Raw genomic sequence first — 23,026 nt, 5'->3', positions numbered from 1 at the left:
ATCAACCGATCTGAGTATTCTTTGACGGTCTCAGATTCCTTCATTTTCAGCAACTCGAATGCTACACCTTCATGCCTCGTATTTTTTCACCTCATGTATATTTTTCCTTCAGATAACCCAAATTTCTTTTGCTAATTTGAGAGCCATAATTCTCGTGAAAATTGTTACAGACACACGAGCAAACAAAGTTACTTTCACCTTTGCTTTCGTGGTTTTCTTTTCCTTGTGACTCTTGATCTGGCCCACGGTGGAATTGTTAAGCAGCGGAAGAACATCATAAACCTCTTCCACGACCTCCCAAAGATCCAAAGCCTCCAAATAAGTCTCCATTCTCACTGCCCACAGTTGGTAACTTTCACCATCAAAGATTGGAGGAGCCAATTGGGAAAACTCGTTTCAATTTCCATTTCACTCGAATTTTTTTAACTCAGGTCCCTTAAGAAGATGGCTCTTGATACCAAATGTTGGTTCTTGGTAAAAGAAACTAAGGGAAATTATAGGGAAAAATGACAGTAAAATAAAAGGAGTATACTGAAATAGATGTACAAGGAACTCTAAAGAACTGAAGCTGAAAATTCTATTTTATTTCATTGTATCTGGACTACAATTTATAAGAGAACTAATAACTTAAAAGACCTAAAAATTAGCAAAATATCTGCTGAAAATAACAAACTACTAGAGACAAGTTCACTTCTAAAGACTAGTTCAAAGAGGTTATTTCAAATTCAAACTAAATTACTGCAGTAAATAACTCTTAAGTTGAAATAATAAAATAATTTTACTGAGAACAACTTCTAAAGCATATTTCTAACAGAATAGCTATCAACTCTTTATACTTCAAAGAAAAGTTAAAGATCAATATTAGAAGTATTGAAGTTATGCTGTTATTTGTTGTATTTTTAAGGCAAATCCAAGTTTAATAATGCAACCACTAGTTAGTTTTGACACTTCCATGGACACTGTGTAATTTAAATGAGTACCTTTAAAAACAACATTGTGGAATTGTTTGTAACTTCTTGCAGTTCGGGCTCTTCCCCAGACCCCACAGCATAGCAGCAATCTTAGTGCATCAGGCTGCTCATTAATTTTGTGATTTTATGTCCCTTAACGCTTATCATATGAATAAGCAAAGCATCTAATGTTCTCCAAACTGTTATTTGCTTAAGTAATCTCAAGAAATATATATATAAAAGTTGTTCAGAATTTTGTTACCAAAAGGAAAAAAAAAGTTCAGAATTTTAACAGATCTCCATATAGCTAAAATGCATGAAATGGCCAATAAGCAACCAAGGTAGAAAATTGCCTCCGACTTTGACCAATACCGCCAAGAGACTCAAAAGTTCCTTTATATTCTAGTAAAATGAATAATTCCAACAAAATACAGAAGACCCATCTTTACATTAAGAATAAAGGGTTGGTTTTGCAAAGGAGTTACACAAACCTAAGCTAATGTGCACACAAGCAGTTGGCCTGCCCACCAACTTGGTCTCAGTAACAGAGGCAATTAGATAAAGGTACTCCTCATTTAAATTACACAAGCAGTTGGCCTTCACCAGATTCAAACCTAGGATATTTTCTTATGTTTCTTCTCCTGCCATTGTTTGATTTCAGCATCTATTGTAGCTTTTACTTTTGCATGAAATCCAGGATATGGTTCATAGCCAGTAAATGTCCAGAGAGCCTGCAAGTCAAGAAAAGATAGATTAAATCAATCTAGTGAAAACATTTCCTATTTAACACAAAACTAGTACCTCTAAGAGTACAAAGAAGGGTTCCATAAGGAATGCTTCCGCAAAATTGTCCAACAGAGCAGGCGCTCGTTTCTACAAAATTAAATAAGCAAGACAATATACAAACAGAAAAAGATATAAGACGAAGATCTAAGGATCATAAAATGGTGCAAATGTCACCTCAAACACTCCATGGCCTATAACCAGTCCAGTCCAGCAGAATAACTGAGCGACAAGAACAACCTGATAAGATGTTTATTGTTAGCACCAAGCACTCACATACTTCAAGATAAATTCAACAGACACAGATGTATTTCTAACATATTGGATCGTGAAATGATATATCTATGATCAGTCCACATCAGATAGACAGGGAGAGTCAAAATAGTACTTGGCTTTTCGTTCTTGTCCTTTATCAAGAAATAGATGATGGTCAAGTGTGAATTAGATCCAAAGTGGATATAAGGCAGGGATGAACATCAAAGAACTGCTACATCAAAAGAAGTTCTGTAGTTAGGCGCTAAGCATCACTGAAGCCTTCCCATGTGCAAACCACAGAATCTATTAAGGTATATGACCAAGGATCAGAAGAGAAGCAGTTTACCAATAAGTGTATGGAGTTAACAAACTGAAACAAAGGGTATGCAGTCGGGAAAGGCTAATCCCATGCGACATTTAACAACCCTCATCAAATAAATGTGGATTGTACTCAACCATGGTGGCAACTTGATACTTCATTTGCCAGTAATTAGTGGAACTGATTAGAAGATTCAGTGTAATAACTAGCGTCATGCTTAGAATCACGCCAGTACTATCAGCATCATATCCAAGGGATGCAAATAAGCCACCACACAGTTATAACTAAACCCCCCTTTTTCAGCATTGTTTGCTAGTTGCGCCAGTAAATATAGGATTATACTAAACAACTCTTTAGGTCAAGTCATAAGAAATACAAGTAGGGAGTCCCATGGAATCTACAGAAAACATTCAATACAACAGAACAAAAATGAGTGGTAACTGAAACTTTGATAAGCAGAGTCTTAATTCGTATAGCATTATTCTGTTTGACTTCCAGGAAAGTTCCACAAATAAATAAACTGATTCCTCCAGTTCTCTTTCTTACACTGAACTAGCTTGTCCAACTGGTATTATCAGGGCAGGAACTATTCCACATTTAAGACAAGAAAGGGGTGCAATAAAGTTATTACTCAAGCAGTTGACATGCGGCTAATGTAGTTAAGATTTGGTGAGGGTAAAATTGAGGTACTCATCATGCTGTTTGGCGAATTAATGAAGCAGGTGAATGACTGGTAATTTTCCTTTACAGAATTAACATATGGCTTAACACGATTAGAGGCTAAAATTTTAGTTAGATAAGGGTGAAGTCCTAAAATTAAATGGAAGCATGCTGTGTTAAAAGAAATATAATTTCTTGGAATCAACAGGACTTATCAAATATAGAAACAAAAGATTTCTTTAATCAATACCAACTAGTTGGGATTCAAGTCCAGTTATGTTCAAATAGTGATGATAATTAGGAGTCCTTTCAGGTGAGAGATAAAAATGTAGAGAACCTTCAGTATTAGAGAACTCCAAATTTATCTTAAAAGTAAATGATTGAGTCGTAGAACCGAACTGGTGCAAAAACTAGTTTGGGTTGAGGTGTAGCAGTTGTTGTTGCAGGGTGAAGTCCTAAGTGTCAATTACAAGTATAGAGACAGAACAATCAAGAAGAAATAAGCACCCGCACGTGTGAAATTAAGCTGAGAACAGCAAAAGCTGAAGCTACTGGACATCGAACAAGGGAAAATGTAAAACTAGCGTGGCTGGCCACTTTTTGGATTTGTAATTGAAAAACAGCCGGAGCTTGCAAGGTAATTGAAAAATAGCCATTTGTGAATGTGGAAATAAAATCTCAACAAATGTACCCTTAGCAAAAACACCAAAAAACTCCAGCAAGTATCATGGAGTTCAAACTCATACAAGTAAAACCTAGAGCATATTGTCTTGGAGTTTCTACTTCTACAAGTGAAACTCCAAGATGCTGTCCTGGAGTTCAGTTTTTGCAGCTTTTTGAAATTCACACTAATAGACAGATGATTTAGGTCTCCATTAACTCCGTTCAAATCTATCTAACAATCCTAGCAGTAAAACGATGATCATCACCACCCCTTTTGGTTGGTTCTATGACATAATTAGCTGCATTAAAAAATTTGGAATCTTCAACAAGGATCTGCACACGTGTTGCCATCAGAAAGTCGTAAAAAATTGGATTCATGATGACTTTTTGAAGTTTTTTTTGTCGATATTCCCAAATTCTTGTAGTGGGACTGGTTATAGAACTTGAGACACAGAGAGAGCCTGTGTGATTCCTAAAATCAGCATGGGTTCCACATGTAATATATTAGTAGTCACAGCAACCACGTATGAATAACTGCAATTTCATCTCAAAAGGAAGGTTGCTAGAAGTCCGGCATGTTGGTGCTGCAGCGCAGCACCAAATCCACGACATTGTCTTAGAGTTTTTAAGTAGCAAAAGCTGAACTCCAGGACAATATCCTGGAGTCGGAACATCTACAAGTGAAACTCCTGACCGGATTTCGTGGAAAAGTTGAAGAACCGAGTCGTTACCACTTTTTGTCCAAATACTATTTCCACATAAAAAAGTTGTTAAATTTTGATTATATTTGGAACTGTGGCTTATTTTCAAATAGCAACCGCAAAAGTGACTATTTGTGAATCATTTCCAAGAAAAAAGCATCACGCAAATTAACAAGTAGATAAACACGTCTCATCAATTGACCATCTCACTAATTGCTAGAGATCATGAAAATAAATTACAAAAAAACAACCCAAACTCCATCCCAAGCTAGTTGAAGTCAACTATATGAATCATCAATACTCCATTTGACCAAAACAATAGGAATGAAAGTATAAAAAGAAATATACTCATTACCTTCCAGGCGAGAGAGAACCCCAGATAATGAGCAACAAAACTGCTTGATACCCAATAAAGTAAACAGAGCAAAGCAGCTAAAGAGCCAGCTTTCTTGTCCAAATACACATAGAACAAGGCATAAATCAAAGTAAACAAGAACCCGAGATTCAAGCCTAAGAAACAACTATCTTCATACAGCTGAATTGGAGTGGAATTCAAAAGTGGGGGTGTAAAGTAGAAGAGAATAAGAGCTGTGAAAAAGATTGGCCCCACAAACACCATGTGAATCAAGAAATTCACTGGGTTGCTGTGGTATGCTCCATAAAAGGCGAATTGCTTCTCTACATCAAATAATCTCATTTTTTCCTAATTGGATATTATGAAGAGATTTGGCTACAAAGAATAGAACTTTCCAAGAAACGCATACTCTTTTACTATGGCTGCGAATACTATTTGGGCATTTTAAGTCAATACTGCTTTGTTAATTTGTATTTAACAAAAAAAAAAACAAGTAGGTGAGTAGTTCTTAAGAGTAAAATAAAAAAATTGAGAGAGAAAAACGAGAATAAGAGGGGGTGTAAAGAATTGGAGTGGAATTCAAAAGTGGGGGTGTAAAGTAGAAGAGAATAAGAGCTGTGAAAAAGATTGGCCCCACAAACACCATGTGAATCAAGAAATTCACTGGGTTGCTGTGGTATGCTCCATAAAAGGCGAATTGCTTCTCTACATCAAATAATCTCATTTTTTCCTAATTGGATATTATGAAGAGATTTGGCTACAAAGAATAGAACTTTCCAAGAAACGCATACTCTTTTACTATGGCTGCGAATACTATTTGGGCATTTTAAGTCAATACTGCTTTGTTAATTTGTATTTAACAAAAAAAAAAACAAGTAGGTGAGTAGTTCTTAAGAGTAAAATAAAAAAATTGAGAGAGAAAAACGACAAGTAGGTGAGTAGTTCTTAAGAGTAAAATAAAAATTGGAAATTATGAAGAGATTTGGCTACAATAAAAAAAAAATTGAGAGAGAAAAAACGAAAAGTGGCCCATGCAGGTCTCGAACCTGCGACCTTCGCGTTATTAGCACGACGCTCTAACCAACTGAGCTAATGGGCCATTTGTTCACCCAAGTAGAAGATAATAACAAATAGTATTGCTAAAATTTCTTATCTGCTTCCTAACCTTACAACGTATAAGGAACGGAGGAAGACAAGTAATTATCCAAAACTCAAAATTGTAACGACCATTCATGGCTGAAGCTGTAATGAGGTTCACCGTCATCAAACCCAATGTTCAATGTCACGCTACTAAATTGGTCTTGCACCCTTTCACAAAATCAGTTAATTAGCATTTCCTTTCACCTCTTTACTCTACTCTCAAATTCCATCACTTCTATGTGTTCTGCTTATTTCTTCTTTTTTTATTTTTTTTGTTCTGTTTTGAATTTGCAGCTTAGGCACTGCTCAAGCTCAGCCTTCGGCAATGGCAGGCACCAGGTATATATGTTTCAGTTTACCATCCCATATTCATAACAAAGATCAATCCCGAATTTAAAGATGGTGCACCAATCAAGATAAGTAGATACATAGAAATGTTAATAAAGTTAATCCTTTATAATATTTGATTGAGATGGGCTTATGATTCATCAGGGCATATGCATAAATATTTGTAAGCGGTGTTGAAATTTATAAAAGAACTAGGATATAACTTTGATTATATACTTTTAGACAAGAAATAACCTTAGTCTGTTGGTTTTGTTGAGTCTTAAGTTAGAAAAGGTCAGGAGTTCAATGCCACTTCATCATAATTTTTAACCACAGAGGCTCTCTCAAATATTTGCAAAAGAGAAATGTGGTAGTTGAGGTTTGAACCTTTAACCTCCTAAAGCAAAATCAAGCACATAACTAACACAAAAAGACATAATTTATGTCAAGTAGTGTCATTTTTTCCTACTTATCCGTTTTCGTACAGTATTAATACATATATTTAGTAAAATATTTCGACGAAGCATCGTGACACCACTTCGGTAAGAGTGCATCCGCCCCTGTGATTCACAATGATTGAAGCGTAGCAGTTGTTATCGTTATTCTATATACTTAATATATACTGTAGTACGATGCTCGATGCAGTAGGTGCACTTACATGTTGGATCAATGGAATTCTCATAATATGTCGATGAATTAACTAACGTTACTTTTTGGGAACTACTATGATTAGATTCAAAGTGGAAAGAGCAAAAGAAATTGTGGTTTAAGAGTGAAGGCTCTCCCGGATTGGCCATTAATGGCAGTATTAGTTGAGCATATGGAAGGTCAAAGAGACCTCATAACTCACAAATCTGTTTGGCACCTTAGTGATGAAGCTATGAAGAATGTTTGTGAGTATTTTTTTTTACTTTCTGTTCCATTATTTTCCACTGTTTGTAGTGTTGTGAGCATAAGATTGTTTTGCAGTTTGGATTTTATCTGTTAATTTTCTATGTATTCTTTCTATTTTAGATACATTTTACATCATGTTCACTGTTTGGGGATGCTGTTTCTTCGGTTCTACCAAAGTAAGCTTTTCCGAATAGTTATGTGGTTGGATTCAAAATTACTTCATAAGATAAAGTTGTAATCTTAATTTGTTGGTCTGTCTGTGTTTTAGGATCCTTACTATGATTCAGAACAGTACAGAGGAGATGGAGGTGATGGTACTGGACATTGGGTCTATGAGAAGGTACATTATCTTTTGGAAAATAAGGAAATAGCTTCTTCTTTTGATGATATAAACATATGTTCTGCAAATTGATGAATTTGGGGTCGTTTGGTAGGGTGTATTAGAATAGTGCGGAATAACGTATATTAGTAATGCAGGAATTAGTAATGCATGTGTTAGTAATGCAAGCATTAGTTATGCAGATATTATTTCTTATAAATTTTTTGGTGTGTATTAAAAATTATAATGCATTGCATAAATTTTAAGAAAAATAATTATTTACAAAAATGCTCTCCATATTCTTTAGCTTTAAGGGACTTTAAGGACAATTTTGTCTTTAACCATACTAATGCATGCATTAATGGCCTTAGTATTACTAATGTCATGGTTTTCTATGCATTACTTATACATATGATAATACCAAGTATGATGTATAACTAATGCAAGTATTAGTTATACACAGGTTGAAAAAATGTATCAAACAAGGTATTAGTAATTCACAGAGCTAATGCTTGCATTTTTTTTTTTCTAGTACCTCCTACCTAACGACCCCTTAAGGAATAAGGACACATGCTCTATGGTATTTGCCTATGTTACTCGGACTCTTCAATAATATTGTTGGGTGTGTGTTGGATCCTCCAAATTTAGTACATTTTTGGAGGATCCGATACGGGTGCGGCAACACTTTTGGAGAGTCCGAGCAACATTTGCTCTGCTGTTAATAAGACAGCACGTTGTGACTGTCTTCTTGTTTACCCGAAAGAAATGGCTTTCGATTTGAGTGATGATTGAGACGGAAAGTTTTGAAAGGTTAATTATTTTCTCTCGAGATGAAATTGTCATTTCTATATCAACAAAGCTTCTTATTAGAATGCAGAAAAAGCTTCAATCTTAATTGCAAAATGTGACCAACAACAGTTTTTTGTTAAAGAAACGTCTCTTTTGACAAAGACATTAATTTAAAGTGAAACAATCAATAGATATAACATCAAAATCTAAAGCTTGTGTGAAATATTTGTATACAACACACAACGTTGAGTATCTGCTTTTATCCAGCAAAATATCTCATGTGTGTATATTTTAGACCATCTTAATTTTAAAGACAAAAAGGGGTCCAAAGAGAGGGGAAAGGGTAGGAAAGTGACACTATGAATTTGATTTTTTGGTGATGCAGCAAGAAGACATTGAAGAAGAAGCAAGAGCAAAGCTATGGCGCGAGGAACTGATAGAGGAGATTGAACAAAAGGTTGGGGGGCTTCGAGAACTTGAAGAAGCTGGGAAGAAGGAAGAGCTGGTCAAATGATCATCTCAGTACATATATATATTATGAACAAATCTTATGATGCTTCTTGTTACGTATATATGATATGATTTTGCAGTTCCAAAATACAGACTTTCAGTACATGGTTGTTTGCCCTTCAATGTGATGCAAGGCTGTTCTTTACGATTACCCTTTTAAATACTATTTTCTCATTGAAATATCAAGATTCTCACTATAGGCAAGTTGTGGCATTATACAGAATTATTGCAAATACCTTTACTGATTGCCAAAATCGCAAAGGGAAAAACTATAAAGCCATGCATTGTCAGGACTCAGAATCCATTAGTCATGATGGCATCTAGGTAAGCCAATTACTAACTAATTCAATTTCAACATTTTTAATAAGTCAGTTAAACAAAATAAATTATTTGGATCTATTACCCCTCCCAAGGCTGGTAGTACAAATCATGAGCTTCTAAGAGTAGAATTCACAAAACTGATATGAAGAAAATACATCCTTTGTTTGAAAAGTACATAAAACAAAATTTTGTAATCTAAGGCTACCGTGAACAAGAGGCAGCTACAACACGAACGCAGATACGCCTCCAAATCCAGCAACCATCGAACATAGCAACATCGGCATCCGGGATCTGCATGCAATGTGCAGGAAGTGCAGTATGAATACAACCGACCTCATGTACTCAAAAAATAACAAACCTAACCTTAGGTTGAAAGCAGTGACGAGCTGGAACATAGGTCGGGTCCAACACCAATAACTAATAGCAGTTCATAGTAGTGTAAAGCAAGTACGTAAAGAAGCAACTCAGAGATAGAATGCTTAGTCTTTTTATATTTTTCCAGAAATAGCCAGCCTTTCAAGAATATCAATGAAAACCCAAATTCTTTATCGTAAACGTCATGAAATATGAGATAGTTTGAAAACTGTAATTTTTCTAAAAATTCTTTTCACAATAAATAAGATGTTTCATTTTCTTTCCAGATAACAAGTGTGAAATACCTCTCTATGCCACATATCAACGTGTGTAAAAGTCATGAATGATGTGATACCGTACAACATGAGGAAAAATACATCTCTATGCTTGTATGTCATGTGTGCATGCCAATGCCATGTATCCCATAGATGAATCATATACTCACACTCTCAGAGTACTCAATCTCATGGTCTTACACGTTTTACTCATCATGCTTAACCACTCGGTACTGTACATGTCCCATTCGGCCTAGGAAAGATCCATCCCGAAATATATATATCACTGACCATCAGTCACTCAGTACCGAGGAAGGCCAATCCGGCCCCATGGAGAAGATCCATCTCCAGGTATATAAATGCTTCACACAAGATCCATGTCCAGGAAAGATCCATCCCTTAATATAATATCATCTTCGCTCACTGGGGGTGTGTTACAGACTCCGGAGGGGCTCGTACAGCCCAAGCGCTATCATAATCATCAATATAACCACTGCGGCGTGCAGCCCGATCCCATAACTGTCACTCATAATCAGGCTCTCGGCCTCACTCAATCATCACTCTCCAGTCTCAACCATGGGCTCACAATATCATGAAAACTGACCTGCAATAATGATATGATGTATCAATAAATAACAACTAAGACGGAGATATGATATGAATGCATGAATGCGACTGAGTATAAAATATCAATGAAATCAATAAGATGACAACAAAAAACAACCACTATGGGTGCCAACAATATTAGCATAAAGCCTAAACATGATATCTAGCATGATGTACAACTCATTTACTTTATCATCTGGTGAAAAACACAAATATCAACAAAGTGGGGTACTGGAAACAACAGGGTCACAACTCACAAGGTGCATGCCCACACTCCCATCACCTATTATGTGCGTCACCTCAACACCAACCACATAACACATAATTCAGGGTTTCATACCCTCAGCACTAAGTTTAGAAGAGTTACTTATCTTAAATAAGCCAATTCTGACACCGAGCAAGCCAAACGATGCTCCAACAAAACCATCATGTGCATTCCGATCTCTGAACGGCTCGAAACTAATCAGAAACAACTCAAATACATCAAACAATGCTAAACGAATCAATCCCAATCGAAAAAGGTTGAATCTTTAATCAAAAGCCCAAAATCGGCCAAAAAATCCAACCCGGGCCCACACCTCAGAACCCAACAAAACTCATAAAATCCGTCAACCCATTTAATTACGAGTTCAGCTATACTAGTTTCACTCAAATCCGACTCCGAATCGGTGTTCAAAACTCAAAATTCGTATTATGAAATTTTAGGCCAAAATCCCTAATTTGTTCTTTAAAATTCATCAACCAAAAGATAAAATCGAAGATAGATTCATGAAATATAACTAAAACTGAGTAGAGAACACTTACCCCAATTCAAATGCTGAAAATCGCCTCGAAAATTGCCCAATTCCGAGCTCCCCAACTCAAAATATGTTAAATGCACAAAACCCTCGTTTTAATACTGTTCTACCCCATTTTTTGTGACAAAAACATCAAAACTTACTTTTGATGTCTCCAATGGATTCCTTGTAAAATTATAGTCAAGTTAGGCTCTTGAATTACTCCATTTGACCTTATATTGAAGGAGATATATTGGTTTCAAACTTTCAATATTTGAAAATAGTGCAGATTTTTAAATACGCAGTCAATGGTAATTTCGTAATTAATTTGAAAAAAATCTGGCAACCCAAATTCTTAGTAAAATGACCATAAAATCCTTATACGATGTCCAAATTTGACGGTTCTTTTTGATATGACTCCGTAATTACGATACAGATCTAATGCTTCAATCAAAATAGAAATCGGAGCTCATTTGTTCAATGTGGTACCATTTATGCTTGAAGAAACGACGTCGAAACATAAGAAAAACGAGCGCAACACAACCCAAGCCTATCCTAAACTTACCTGAGCCCCTCGGGACATCGTTGAAACATACCAATAAGTTCCATATCATAATATGGATCTACTCGAGGCCTCAAAACACACATAACAATATCGAAACGATAAAACACACCTCAAATCAAACTTAATGAACTTTCGAACTTTTGACTTCCAAAAGCTCACGCCGAAACATATCAAATTAACTTAGAATAACTCAAATTTTTCACACAAGTCCTAATACATCATAGGAGCTACTCGTGCCCGCAAACTACCAAGAGAAGTGTAAATGCTCAAAACGACTGGTCGGGTCATTACACACACCTCTGTGCCAATTATTTATTGACAGGATCAAATTAAGCCTTTGTACTTCCGTCTGCTAATGCATACTTAAGCTAACTGTCAATGTTCATCGTGTACTGAAGTCCACTCGGAAACAATTCTGAGACTCCGCCATAGTTGAAGCCTTGTGTTCTTACATGATTTACCTAATCAATTTGCCTGGAATTTAACTTGTCTGCAGTGTCAAAGTAGGGACGTGTAATAGACTATTGAAATATGGTCTCATCTAGCATACTAATTGAGACGACCCCGCCAGTCGTCTCATGAGTTACCGCTCTATTTCCCCTATTTCTGCTTCGTTATGCTTCGTTATCCGTGTTTTATATGATCAAGTTGATTAGTTTGTGTTCGGAGAGGATTTGGTAAGAAATGAGATACTTAGTCTCTTTTAAGAAGGTTTAAATTGAAAAAGTCAATCTGATGTTGACTTATGTGTTAGAGGATTCAGATGTGAGTTCTGATGGTTCAGTTAGCTTCGGGAGGTGATTTGTGATTTAGGAGCTCGATCGGAATGGGTTTTGGAGTTGTAGAGAAGATTTAGGCTTGAATTGGCGAAGTTGATATTTTGGCTATTTTCGGTTGATAGGCGAGATTTTGCTATAGGGGTTGGAAAGGAATTTCGAGAGTTGCAGTAGCTTCGTTGTATCATTTGGGATGTATGTGCAAAATTTTAGGTCATTCGGACGAGATTTGATAGACTTTTTGATCGAAAGCATAATTTAATAGTTCTTGGAGTTCTTAGGCTTGAATCTCATGTTAAATTGGTGATTTGATGTTGTTGTGACCATTCCGAAGTGTTGAACAAGTTTGAACGATGTCATGGGATGTGTTGGTACAATTGGTTTGAAGTTCCGGGTAGGTTCCGGGATGTTTTAGGCCGAAAATCATAGCTGTAGCAGGTCCATAAGGGTTACAGGCCTCGGAACCCACCCGCGCGGTCCACACAAAAAGAAGTGTGGCCGCAGTATGTGCTGTGCGGACCTCACAAAATGAAGTGCGGTTGCGGTAGGTGTTGTGCGGACCGCACAAAATGCAGTGCAGCCGCGGTGGGGAACATTTCACTGGTCATACTTCGGAAGCTCATATCTTTTGATCTACAAGGAATTTTGAGATGATTCAAAAACAAAAGTTGTAGCCCTTCATGTCTAGTTTCCAAAAAGGTAAAGATATCACAATTTGGACATCCATAGCGAATGTTATGGCCAAAATACTAAAGCCTATCACTGTAGAGGAAAACCTGTGTGGTCGCAGTCGTTTTTGTGCAGACCACACTGGTTTTGTGCGGTTCGCAGAGGTGGAAATCTGTGGGGTAGTCTATAAATACGAGGTTTTGGGTTTTATTTAATATTTTGACCTATAGAGCTCGGATTTCGGCGATTTTTCGAAGGTTTTTCAAGAAATTCATTGGGGTAAGTGATTCTAACTTAGATTTGGCTAGAATACATGAATCTATCATTGAATTCATCATTTAACTCGTGAGTTGGGATGGAATTTGGGAAGAAAAGTTGTGGAATCTTCCAAAAATATAAAATGATGATTTGAATGACCAAATGCTCCCAGAATTGGATAATTTTGGTATGATTAGACTCGTGAGGGTATGAGGATTCTGAAAATGTAAATTTTACCCGATTCTGAGACGTGGGCCCGGGGATCAGATTTTGCTAATTTCGGGATTTTTGGTATTCTTCGCTTGTTTTTCGCTTGGGCTTTGTTCCTTTATTATATTGTGACGTAATCATTCTGATTTTGGATAGATTCAACGTGAGTGGAGGCTGATTTGAGGGGCAAAGGCGTCGTGGAATAGTATTTTCACCAGGTTAAGGTAAGTAACCATTGTAAATCTCGAACTGAGAGTACAAAACCCCGGTATTTGACTTGATTTGATAAAAGCGGTGACGCACATGCTAAGTGACGAGCGTGTGGGAGTGCAGCGGTAGGGATTGTGACTTAGTCAGTCCCATAGCGACGATTAAGCCGCGTATTTGATTTGGAAATCTTATATTACTCCGTATTCTTTTATACTGTATCATGGGCTGTATGCCATATTTGGGGCCTTGTGCCGACCTGTAGAACCCTTAGGGGCATTTTGACTGTTTTTCCTCACTTTACTTGTTAAAAACCATATCCTCAATCATGTCTTTACCTGTTTAAATGATTAAAGCTGGTTTATCACTCTATTTCTAAATATGAGGATTGTTTGGGGCTGAGATCCCTACCTTCTATTATTGTACCCGAGAGGCTGTGAGGTTAATGACTGAGAGAGGTTGAGAACCCAATTGTGAGGATGTTATATGTATATACTATGGGCCGGGTTGCACGCCGCAGCGATACATATATTGGATCAGGCTGCACGCCGCAGCGATATAGCGCTTGGGTTGTAGGAGCCCTTCCGGAGTCTACACACCCCCAGTGAGCGCAGTCGACTATATATGTGGATCGGGCTGCACGCCACAACGATATATGGATCGGGCTGCACGCCGCAGCGATTACTATGATTTCTGTTATTATGAGGGATATATGAGCTGAGTGTCGAAAATGAGTACTAAGTGACGAGAGATGAGTCCCGAGTGACTGAGAGGCTGTCCGAGGGGCCATATTTTGAGTGATTCCTTACCCAAAAGGCCTTGTTATGTTGATTTCAATGTTTCACTCTTCTTTCAAACATAGCCTCTGTTGGAAAATATTGCTAAGTATATGATTTCAACCTTTAGGCTGAAAGTGTATATTTTGTGACGAAATTGGTTTAAACTACAAAGTTGAGCTATTATCCTGTTGTTATTTTCAGTTATTATGTTTTTAACTCCACAGGAATCCGCCTTTCTCAACCGAAGGCTAGAAAGAATACTCGCACCCTGGTTTGATATTGGCAACAACATATAGAGTCATGCATTCAGAGTCTCCACAAACGTAAAAGAATATAGCGAGCATCAAAGATAAAAGTTGAGGAAACGTCTTTATATTCATGGACATTTCATTACAACAGCCCATGAGGGGTTCTTACATATGATTACAAAAGCCCATGAGGGGTCCTTACACAAAAACAAAGAAACAAGAAGGTGTACATATAGTAAAAGCCTAAGAGCCTAGCCTATTCTCAAAGGTGCATCCTCGGAAGCAACATTTTCGGGCATCATCTCCTCGGTCATGCGCCCTCAAAGAAAATATCTTCCAAGCACGATCCCCTCGGGAGTCTTGTCTCTATCCTCCAGAATGTCATCTTCAAAAGGGGAGACGAAGAAGAGGAAAGCGATGGAGAAGAGAAAAGTGACGCGGAAGAGGCATGAAGGAACGAAGAAGTGGCTGGGTGAAAAATCTGACTAGTATGGATTTCGCTAGACTACTATTGTAAAGCCACTTCTTGGGACATTGCCCCGGTGCGGGATGCAACAGTTAGTAGATAGTACCACCTCACTCCATGGAAAGCAAAGGGAGTGAGGCACCACATCGAGTAATCGGTGGAGGTGAGCAGCGGTGTATAGTGCGAGTTCCCTCTTGAGCAGCGGTGTATAGTCCACGTATTTCCTTGGGTCGGTAGAAATCGGCCCTCTGCCTCATCGTCCCGAGCCAACGACGACAGCAACAACAACAAAACAACGTAATCTCTCTCAACCAGAGAAGGTCCAGGAGATAGGCCGCAACATGGCTGATAAAAGTAACGCCATACAATCTTGAGGCCATGGGCCTCAAACAAGGTGAACGACAAAGAATAAAGATAGTGAGGAGGGAAGAATGGATAGATACGGGAGGAAACTTGGATAAAAGGTTGATCCCAGGAGGCTCCCATTTATAGAAAGGGAGGCAACGTAACCGACGGCGCCGTTATCGCCCTTGAAAGGCGCAATGGCAGGCGCATTTAATGCGTCATTGGGAGCTGAATCGGCGACGACGTTATGGCTTTGAAGAATGAGAAACTGCAATGCTTTGAATGATCCTGGAGAAGTGAAACGACGAAACGTTTCGGTAATCACGGAGGCTTGCATCATCAGTATGACGTCATCATGGGAAGTCCGAGGAGTCGGATGTCAAGGTCGTTTCTTATCGCTCCTCTCCAAAAAACGTGGGGACTATCTGTATACGGCGGAATCGGAGGGTCCCATTTCTCGTCATTAAGGCATTGCAGAGGATCATTTCGAAGCCTCGAGGCTGCAAGGCTGTCGCCGAGTTTCCTCCTCGAGGTTCGTCGACGACCGACCTAGGGATAACGTTGGCCGCGACCACAACAGATATGGGGAGTTTCCAAGGAGTGCAGCCAGGACCGATAAAATCTGCCATGCTAGTCTGAACCTGCACCATGGCATTAGCTAGCTGTTCCATCCTTGTTTCTTTATCATTAATATATTTTGTACTATGTTGGGATTCCCCCTATATAAAGGGGGTCTTTGACACTTTGTTTTCTCCCGTTGCTTCAGTTGCTCTACACGAAATATACAAGAACATTCTAGTCGCTCTCTAACATATTCTCTTGATATTATTGCTTTCATTTATTACCTTCATATTTGCTCATCATTTATTGCTTATCATTGGCCATAAAGAGCCTCCGTTAATTCTATCATAACTGTTAGTCATGTTTCGACTACCTTCGATAGCCCGTAACCGAGCTCCGGGATCGATCTCGAGGCCCCGAATCGACAAGCTCGAGGCCCCGATAATTGGCCTAACAGTTTGATTATTGCCTTATCTTTAACTCTTATTTCGTTTCTACGTCTCACATACATAGCATCAACTGCCTAACAAACTAGCATAAAAATAGATCACGTATATTTAGAGTCTCATAATGGATATTCAAACTATTCGTAGCAGTTCAAGAAAGGCTATATACTAAAAGGTAGGTTAATAAGATGGGGCACGGTGACTGATCCTATGTGTGCATTAAGTGAAGCTGACCCAGAACCGCACCAACACCTATTCTTCAAGTGTTTCACATCTGCAATGCATATGCTGCATTGGTTTGGTATCAAAAGAGGTTATATGGAATGGAATGAGGAGATCGAATGGGCAAGAGTACAAGCTAATGGAAGGAACTCCATGGCAGATATCTATAGAATGAGTCTGGCTCTTACAACATACCATGTATGGAAAGCGAGGAACGACAAGATATTCCAACAGAAGAAGAGGATGCCAGAAGAAGAGATAGCAAGATTGATAGTGCAAGAAGTCTACTATCCAGGAATTATGAAGTCAAAATTGACAAAGCAACTGAATTGTCTAAACTTCTGTCCTAGTCTATAAACTGATTTGTAAGAGAGGAACAATGGAGAATGAGCTGTTAGCAGTAATTTGTTTATACTAGAGTTGGGGTCTTATGTCCAACTTTAGAGGCTTTATGATATACTTGTAAATATTTTCTTTAGTAATAAAATTTGATTGTTATATATCAAATATATATAGGATAAAACGGTAATGGAAACCAAAGTGTTGTATCTCCTTAACCAAATCATAATGTTTGATCCACGACAAAACTGCTTTTAGTAAAAATACCATAAGAATCAAGAAACTTTCAATAACCTATATTCTAGCTAAGCCATCAACAACTGTTTGGCTTCTTTTAGCCCAACCCTGTTATCAGATCTATCTGAACTGCTAGACGTATCTACACCTGCTAAAACAAATTCTTCAAATCTCTGCTTTGAATCCAAAGATGAATTTCTTGATAAGAGGCAAATTGAGGCTAAAGCCAAAAGCTCAGATTCATCAAGTCCTTTTGCAGGACCAAGACTGCACTGTTCAGCCCCATACCTTTGCTAATGCATCCTTGAATTTCTTGATCTGCACAAATACAAATTTTACCATAAGAAAGTTTGATTCTTTCATAGTATTTATATAACCGGTTAAATTGCACTGATAACTTATAGTAAATTCTTTCCAGAAAACAATTTACTTACTGTTGCATTAGTACAACTAAAACTACAAACTTTGCCTCGTGCACCCTTGTAGAATCTGAAGAAGGGTAAGACATGTATATGAAGAGCATGGCACATGGTTTTTAGTTCTTCATAATTCACTTTAAGGAAAATGGCATCAGGGTTTGATTCAGCCAGCTGACAGATCTGCAAAAACATTAATAAACATCATTAATATTAGCACAAAAAATAGTCAACAAAAAAAAATCATCAATGGGTCGGTCAATTTGATCCCAAAATCTAGTACCTTAGGATGTAAAGCCTTGCAACCTTCACACCCAGGGGAATAAAAGTCAATAATCATTAATCTGTCACCAGCATTCAACAATGAATTCACAAGTTCTTTTGCTGAATGGATCTCTACCATGTTAGGTTTAAGGGTCTTTTCCCACCATCTCATTGCTTTGCTAAAACATATTGATGCTTGTGCCTGTCACCACATAATAAACCTTACTGATTTAATTAAACCAAATTAAAAATATCTTTTAAAAAAAGGAAAACACAAGAAGGAATATAATCCTTAAAATTAAAGACCAATAAATTAAAACATACGTTGACCAAGATGGGTTTTGAATCTCTAACATTCCAATGGTTCAAACCAATTTGATTCGACAAATCCAAGGATTTTCCAAGAAATTCTTTGGTTGATAACTCGGGAAGTTGCAGAGTGCCAAAACCAGAAGACCCTTTGGCTTTGGACTTGAAGTTTGCTTCACAGGAACTATAAACAGAGAAACCAGTCTTCAAAGAAGCTGCCATTTTTGGACTTGTCAAGCTTAAAGCATGTAACGACAAATTCCCACCAAATCCCACCTTCACCTTTAGATCAACAACAAATTTCTCAAATAGAAATGGAAGAAGAAATATATCCAGGCAAGAACAACTCAACTTTTTCGATAGGATAATTAAGGTAAGATTTGAGCCAAAAGCTTGTATCGTTAGGAACAATAAATACTTTGATCGTTGGGAAGGAAGAAGGGGCAAATGGAAGACTACGAAGTTGAATAAAAATAGTATCCTGGCCAGTGGTGGCTGATGGGGGATGAATTGAATTATTAAAGGTAAAAAGTGTAGGGAAAAGGAGACAAGTGGGGTCATTGACTCAGATTAAAACCTTTGAACTTTATCCATAATATTTTCCACGTTTATCTTCTTGATTAACGGAAAGCAAAATTAGTGTAAGTATTACGCGTAAAATAAGTATTTTGACACCATTAAATCCAAAGTTTTATCCAGAACATAGGTTTAAGGCTTGTTTATAGGAGGATATGTGCGTGTATTTGAGTTGGCATTTTCATATACTCATCTTGTTTTGATTTTGGATGATTGGATGAGATGCTTTTCAGGAGGACAGAATCCAAAATATTGGTATCTGGGTTACCAATTTGCTATATTATCGGTTAGTATTTGGTTGTTACCCAAAGTAGTTTCACTTTCACAGCGCAGCTGACTCTGTCTCTACCAATTCGGCATTTTTGGATAATAGCCCCCACTCTGGAAGAGAAAAAAGAAAGATAAGAGCCCCACAAACTCACCAATTACAAGGAAACCATATGCCAACAATGCAACATTATTGTATGTGGATATACATAATTTTGCTCCACATGGATATATACATAATTCAATCAATATAATGCACCAAGCTCATAATTGCAGTAGCAATTTCTATTGAATAATTTCTGGTCTTATTATTGTTTATCGTTATAATCTTTAAATTGAAGAACTATTGAGTAAAATAATTATTGACTTCACTTCTCATCTCGTTTGGTTGGGAACTAGTTAGTCAAAAATAATACCCTATTTATTTTTAATGCGTGCCAAAAAAAATAATTCTTTTACCTATTTAAAAATAATTTAGTTTTGTACAATGATTTAGGAAAAAGATCCAGTCAAGTAATATTGCGTCAAGTAATATTCAATAGCTATTTACATTTATGCCGTGCGGTCAATAACTAATTAATGGCTTGTTTGGATGGTTGTTACCCATTGTATTGTATTGTATTGTTATCCCAAAATAATATTTGTTTTGATTGTTTATTTAAAATTGGTTGTATCGTATTGTTAAATTCATTGTTCCGGAACAATCAAAAGCCTCATTTTATGAAACAACCGATTTGGTGTGGTGAGATCGTTTCCTATTTTCTTTTTCAATTATGCCCTTACTTATTACTCTATAATTTTATTTTATTATTTAATTTTTTTATTAACTCCAAATCTCCAACCTGTTGACCTACTTTGTCTTCTTCCATCTTTTCTAGAGTTGGTTTGCCTCGTTCTTTTTATCCGAGTCTTCGTTCAGTTCTGTCTCTTTCCATCGTTTTAATTTTTTTTTTTGCTAATATTAGTTAACAATTTTTTTCCAGATTTTTGCTCTTGTTTTCAAGCACGTAATTAATCGTAAATAATTAGAAAGAGTTTGTCTTAAATTATTTTTATGTGTAATTTTTGATAAATTTTATTTAAAATAATTGGGGGTATTTTAGTAAATTTATTAGTTACAGTATAGTACGATATAGTCAAACCAAACAACAAAATGTTATTTAACAACATCAAACGATACAATCTATTCAAATATTGTATCCATAAAATGATACAATACGGTACAATACAATACATTATAAAATAATGGGTAACAATGATCCAAACATAGTGTAAGATTCATATCAATTCTTATATTTGCCAAAAACTAAAAATGAAAATACATATATTAACGGTAGCCGGAAACTATTCATGTTTATTACTTAAACTGCAAATAACGTAAAATGTAGTGCTCTCTAAAAATGATTAAATTGGAATGATATTTCTTTTATTTTTCGAAAGCAATTTTACAAAAAATACACTAAATTACAAATACAAGTATCTATCTTTTCTATGTCTGTGGTGCCAAACATTTTCAAATTATTTTGCAACGAGTTTTCGGAAAATTCATCTAGTGCCCATATTTTGCTTTATTTTGCATCATAAAAGCAAGAAACATGATTAATATTAACGACAGTTGTTAATTAGTAATTTTTTCTAATTTTTTTTTTGAGATAAGTATAAGAAATAAAATGAATCTTAGCCATTAATTATTTTATGATCCGCATGGCATAAATCTAAATAGTCATTGAACATTACTTGAGGCAATATTACTTGACTGGATCTTTTTCCAATGATTTATAGTCATACATAATATATGTGGCTCATTTTACACAAGTTCAAAAGTCTTCTCTATAATAATTATTATAATAATAATAAAAGTAATAATAGTAAAATAGTAATAATAGGAGTAATAATAATAATAATAATAATAATAATAATAATAATAATAATAATAATAATAATGATGATGATGATGATGATGATGATAATAATAGAATTATAATACGAAAATTAAATAATGATGAGATTATTTAGTGGATATACTTTTATTGGTAAATATTTAGTTTATTGGACCAAAAATGGAATATAATAGGTAAAATATAGAATCTGTGTTTGGTTTACATTAAGTAAGCTGTGATAAAATTTTGTTTCTTATTTTAACCTTGAATCTTTTAAGGACTTTGAAAGATGTGCCTTGGAGAAGGGTATTTTTGTCATTTTAGTATTTTATGCTGGTATTAGTTATCCCGGGATTATTATTGTTTACCCTTAAAATCGAATAACAATTGAATTTGTAAGTGGTTTTAAGGATACATGGATTAAATTGACACAAAGCGATAAAGTAAAAATACGATTAAAATAAGCAATGATAAAGTAGATTCAAACCGCACAACTTGAACAGTTACAACATTGGCAAGTCAATCACACTTGAACTAGATACAATTCAAACAATATCAAGATACAGAAGAATAATAGCTTACAGAAAGAAAATATTATTATACTGCTTTGGGATGCGTGTTACAATGTCTTTTATAAGTAATCAGACCCCCTTTATATAGTGGGGAAGTCCTATATTAGGTACAACTCTATAAAAGATAAAAGATCTCCTGATTTGCTGATTTGCTGATTTGCCAGTTCGTTATTGATACGTGGTGAGATTCCTACCGTAATATCCGACCGGTCACGGGTATTTCAACCTTCTATTATTTCGGTCTTCTGTTGGCAATGTTTCCTCGAGCTCATTCAGGGTGAAAGTCGAATCTAGGATCACGAACTCATTGTTCTTGAGGACGGACATCCTGATCTCAAGTTTTGGCCCGGTGGAACCCGAGGTCGATCTCCAATCCCTCAGGTTTTGAGTCTGATCTGTCATGTAATAGATAAGCCCGATTTCGACCGTATACATATAGTCCCCTCGTTTTTTGGAGAGTAAACGACGAGAAACGATATGAGCTTCCGATTTTCACTTCAATACTCTATGTCAGAAATAAAAAAATTAATGAAACGTCTCGTAAGTCACGTCTTAAGGGCATTAAATGTTTGTTAGTTGTTGGTCGCCACTCCTGGATTTAAACCGTCATTTGAAAACTATAAATACCCCTTCCTTATCCATTCAAAATTTACTTTCAAACTTCCTACCCATTGCTTCTTAGAAATCTCTCTATTTTCTAGCACTTATACTCTGATTTCTTGAGTCCTTTATGAAAAATTTTGTTTTTCTCCACCCCAAATCATTAAGCGTACTGCTCTAACTTCCTCTTCTTCTTCTTCTTCTTCTTTTTTCCTCCATCTTTAAAAGAAATGGCGAAAACTTTGAAAATAGTTCCCCAAAAAAGAAACCCCTTCTACATCGCGGTCGACAAGGAACCAGCGGCGGAACCTTCTCTGAGCACGTTCATTCCTAGAAGGTGTTCAGTAATCGCTGATTTTAAGGTTTAAAAACCTTTACCCGTACTGGGCTGGTGTGAGAAGGTCTCAAGGTACATTTGCTTAATCACTGAAGAAATTCTCCCCATGGTCAAAAACGATTGTAACTGGGTCGGTAAATACGTGGTGGTTCCCGGGCTCGATGAAGGTATCACTACCCACGTCGAGGAATACTTAAATGTTTACACTTATCCTTTTATGCGGGGCCTATTGGACCCGGTAATCATCTACTTTTGCAAAAGGTACGAGGTGTGCCTTGGACAGATTCACCCTTTATTCTGGAGGATCGTCATCCTTCTCCGGTTCTTTGTGAGCAAGATCAATAGATGCTCGTTCACTATTGACTACCTTATACGCCTATATAGTCCCCGGCTCTTTCAGGGGGACTGATCAAACTTGCGCGCCGTGCTAGTAGAGTCCCGTTCTCGAGTATCGATGAAGATTGGGATCAAAGCCTGCTA

The 23,026-nt window shown here is 36.6% G+C and overlaps 2 protein-coding genes, 1 non-coding gene and 1 pseudogene across 4 annotated transcripts; 1 reads left to right on the top strand and 3 right to left on the bottom strand.

Annotated features, from left to right (window-relative positions):
• Nucleotides 1–1,292: 1,292 nt before the first annotated feature.
• On the bottom strand, nt 1,293–5,627 carry LOC107764649 (2-hydroxy-palmitic acid dioxygenase MPO1). Of its 2 annotated transcripts, XM_016583256.2 has the most exons (4): nt 4,687–5,626; nt 1,911–1,973; nt 1,752–1,823; nt 1,293–1,681 (listed from the first exon to the last, which is right to left on the bottom strand). In XM_016583256.2, exons 1-4 carry the CDS (start codon nt 5,026–5,028, stop codon nt 1,565–1,567), a joined length of 594 nt encoding a protein of 197 aa, XP_016438742.2. In that variant the 5' UTR covers nt 5,029–5,626; the 3' UTR covers nt 1,293–1,564. The 2 variants fall into 2 exon arrangements, with proteins under 2 accessions (XP_016438742.2, XP_075096057.1); XM_075239956.1 differs by lacking the exon at nt 1,752–1,823 and having other exon boundaries at nt 4,687–5,627.
• An 84-nt stretch (nt 5,628–5,711) lies between these two features.
• Nucleotides 5,712–5,785, bottom strand: TRNAI-AAU (transfer RNA isoleucine (anticodon AAU)). The gene has a single exon. It is a non-coding gene; the product is annotated as a tRNA-Ile (tRNA).
• An 82-nt stretch (nt 5,786–5,867) lies between these two features.
• On the top strand, nt 5,868–8,810 carry LOC107794348 (photosynthetic NDH subunit of subcomplex B 4, chloroplastic). The gene is made up of 6 exons (XM_016616828.2): nt 5,868–6,008; nt 6,121–6,165; nt 6,887–7,046; nt 7,168–7,223; nt 7,316–7,387; nt 8,541–8,810. The coding sequence occupies exons 1-6, from the start codon at nt 5,919–5,921 to the stop codon at nt 8,667–8,669; spliced, it is 552 nt and encodes a 183-aa protein (XP_016472314.1). The 5' UTR covers nt 5,868–5,918; the 3' UTR covers nt 8,670–8,810.
• An 8,470-nt stretch (nt 8,811–17,280) lies between these two features.
• On the bottom strand, nt 17,281–18,967 carry LOC107794349 (uncharacterized; annotated as a pseudogene).
• Nucleotides 18,968–23,026: the final 4,059 nt, after the last annotated feature.

The sequence above is a fragment of the Nicotiana tabacum genome, chromosome 20, assembly GCF_000715075.1.
Source record: "Nicotiana tabacum cultivar K326 chromosome 20, ASM71507v2, whole genome shotgun sequence".
Classification (NCBI taxonomy): domain Eukaryota; kingdom Viridiplantae; phylum Streptophyta; class Magnoliopsida; order Solanales; family Solanaceae; genus Nicotiana; species Nicotiana tabacum.
This window is presented reverse-complemented; position numbering and strand designations above follow the sequence as displayed.

Coding starts and splice junctions, on each gene's coding strand:
- LOC107794348 (XM_016616828.2), top strand. CDS start 5,919: ATGGCTGAAGCTGTAATGAGGTTCACCGTCATCAAACCCAATGTTCAA. Junction 6,009..6,120: donor TGCACCCTTTCACAAAATCA/GTTAATTAGCAT, acceptor TTGAATTTGCAG/CTTAGGCACTGCTCAAGCTC. Junction 7,047..7,167: donor TGAAGCTATGAAGAATGTTT/GTGAGTATTTTT, acceptor TTTCTATTTTAG/ATACATTTTACATCATGTTC.
- LOC107764649 (XM_016583256.2), bottom strand. CDS start 5,028: ATGAGATTATTTGATGTAGAGAAGCAATTCGCCTTTTATGGAGCATAC. Junction 1,974..4,686: donor GGTTCTCTCTCGCCTGGAAG/GTAATGAGTATA, acceptor ACATCTTATCAG/GTTGTTCTTGTCGCTCAGTT. Junction 1,824..1,910: donor TAGGCCATGGAGTGTTTGAG/GTGACATTTGCA, acceptor TTAATTTTGTAG/AAACGAGCGCCTGCTCTGTT.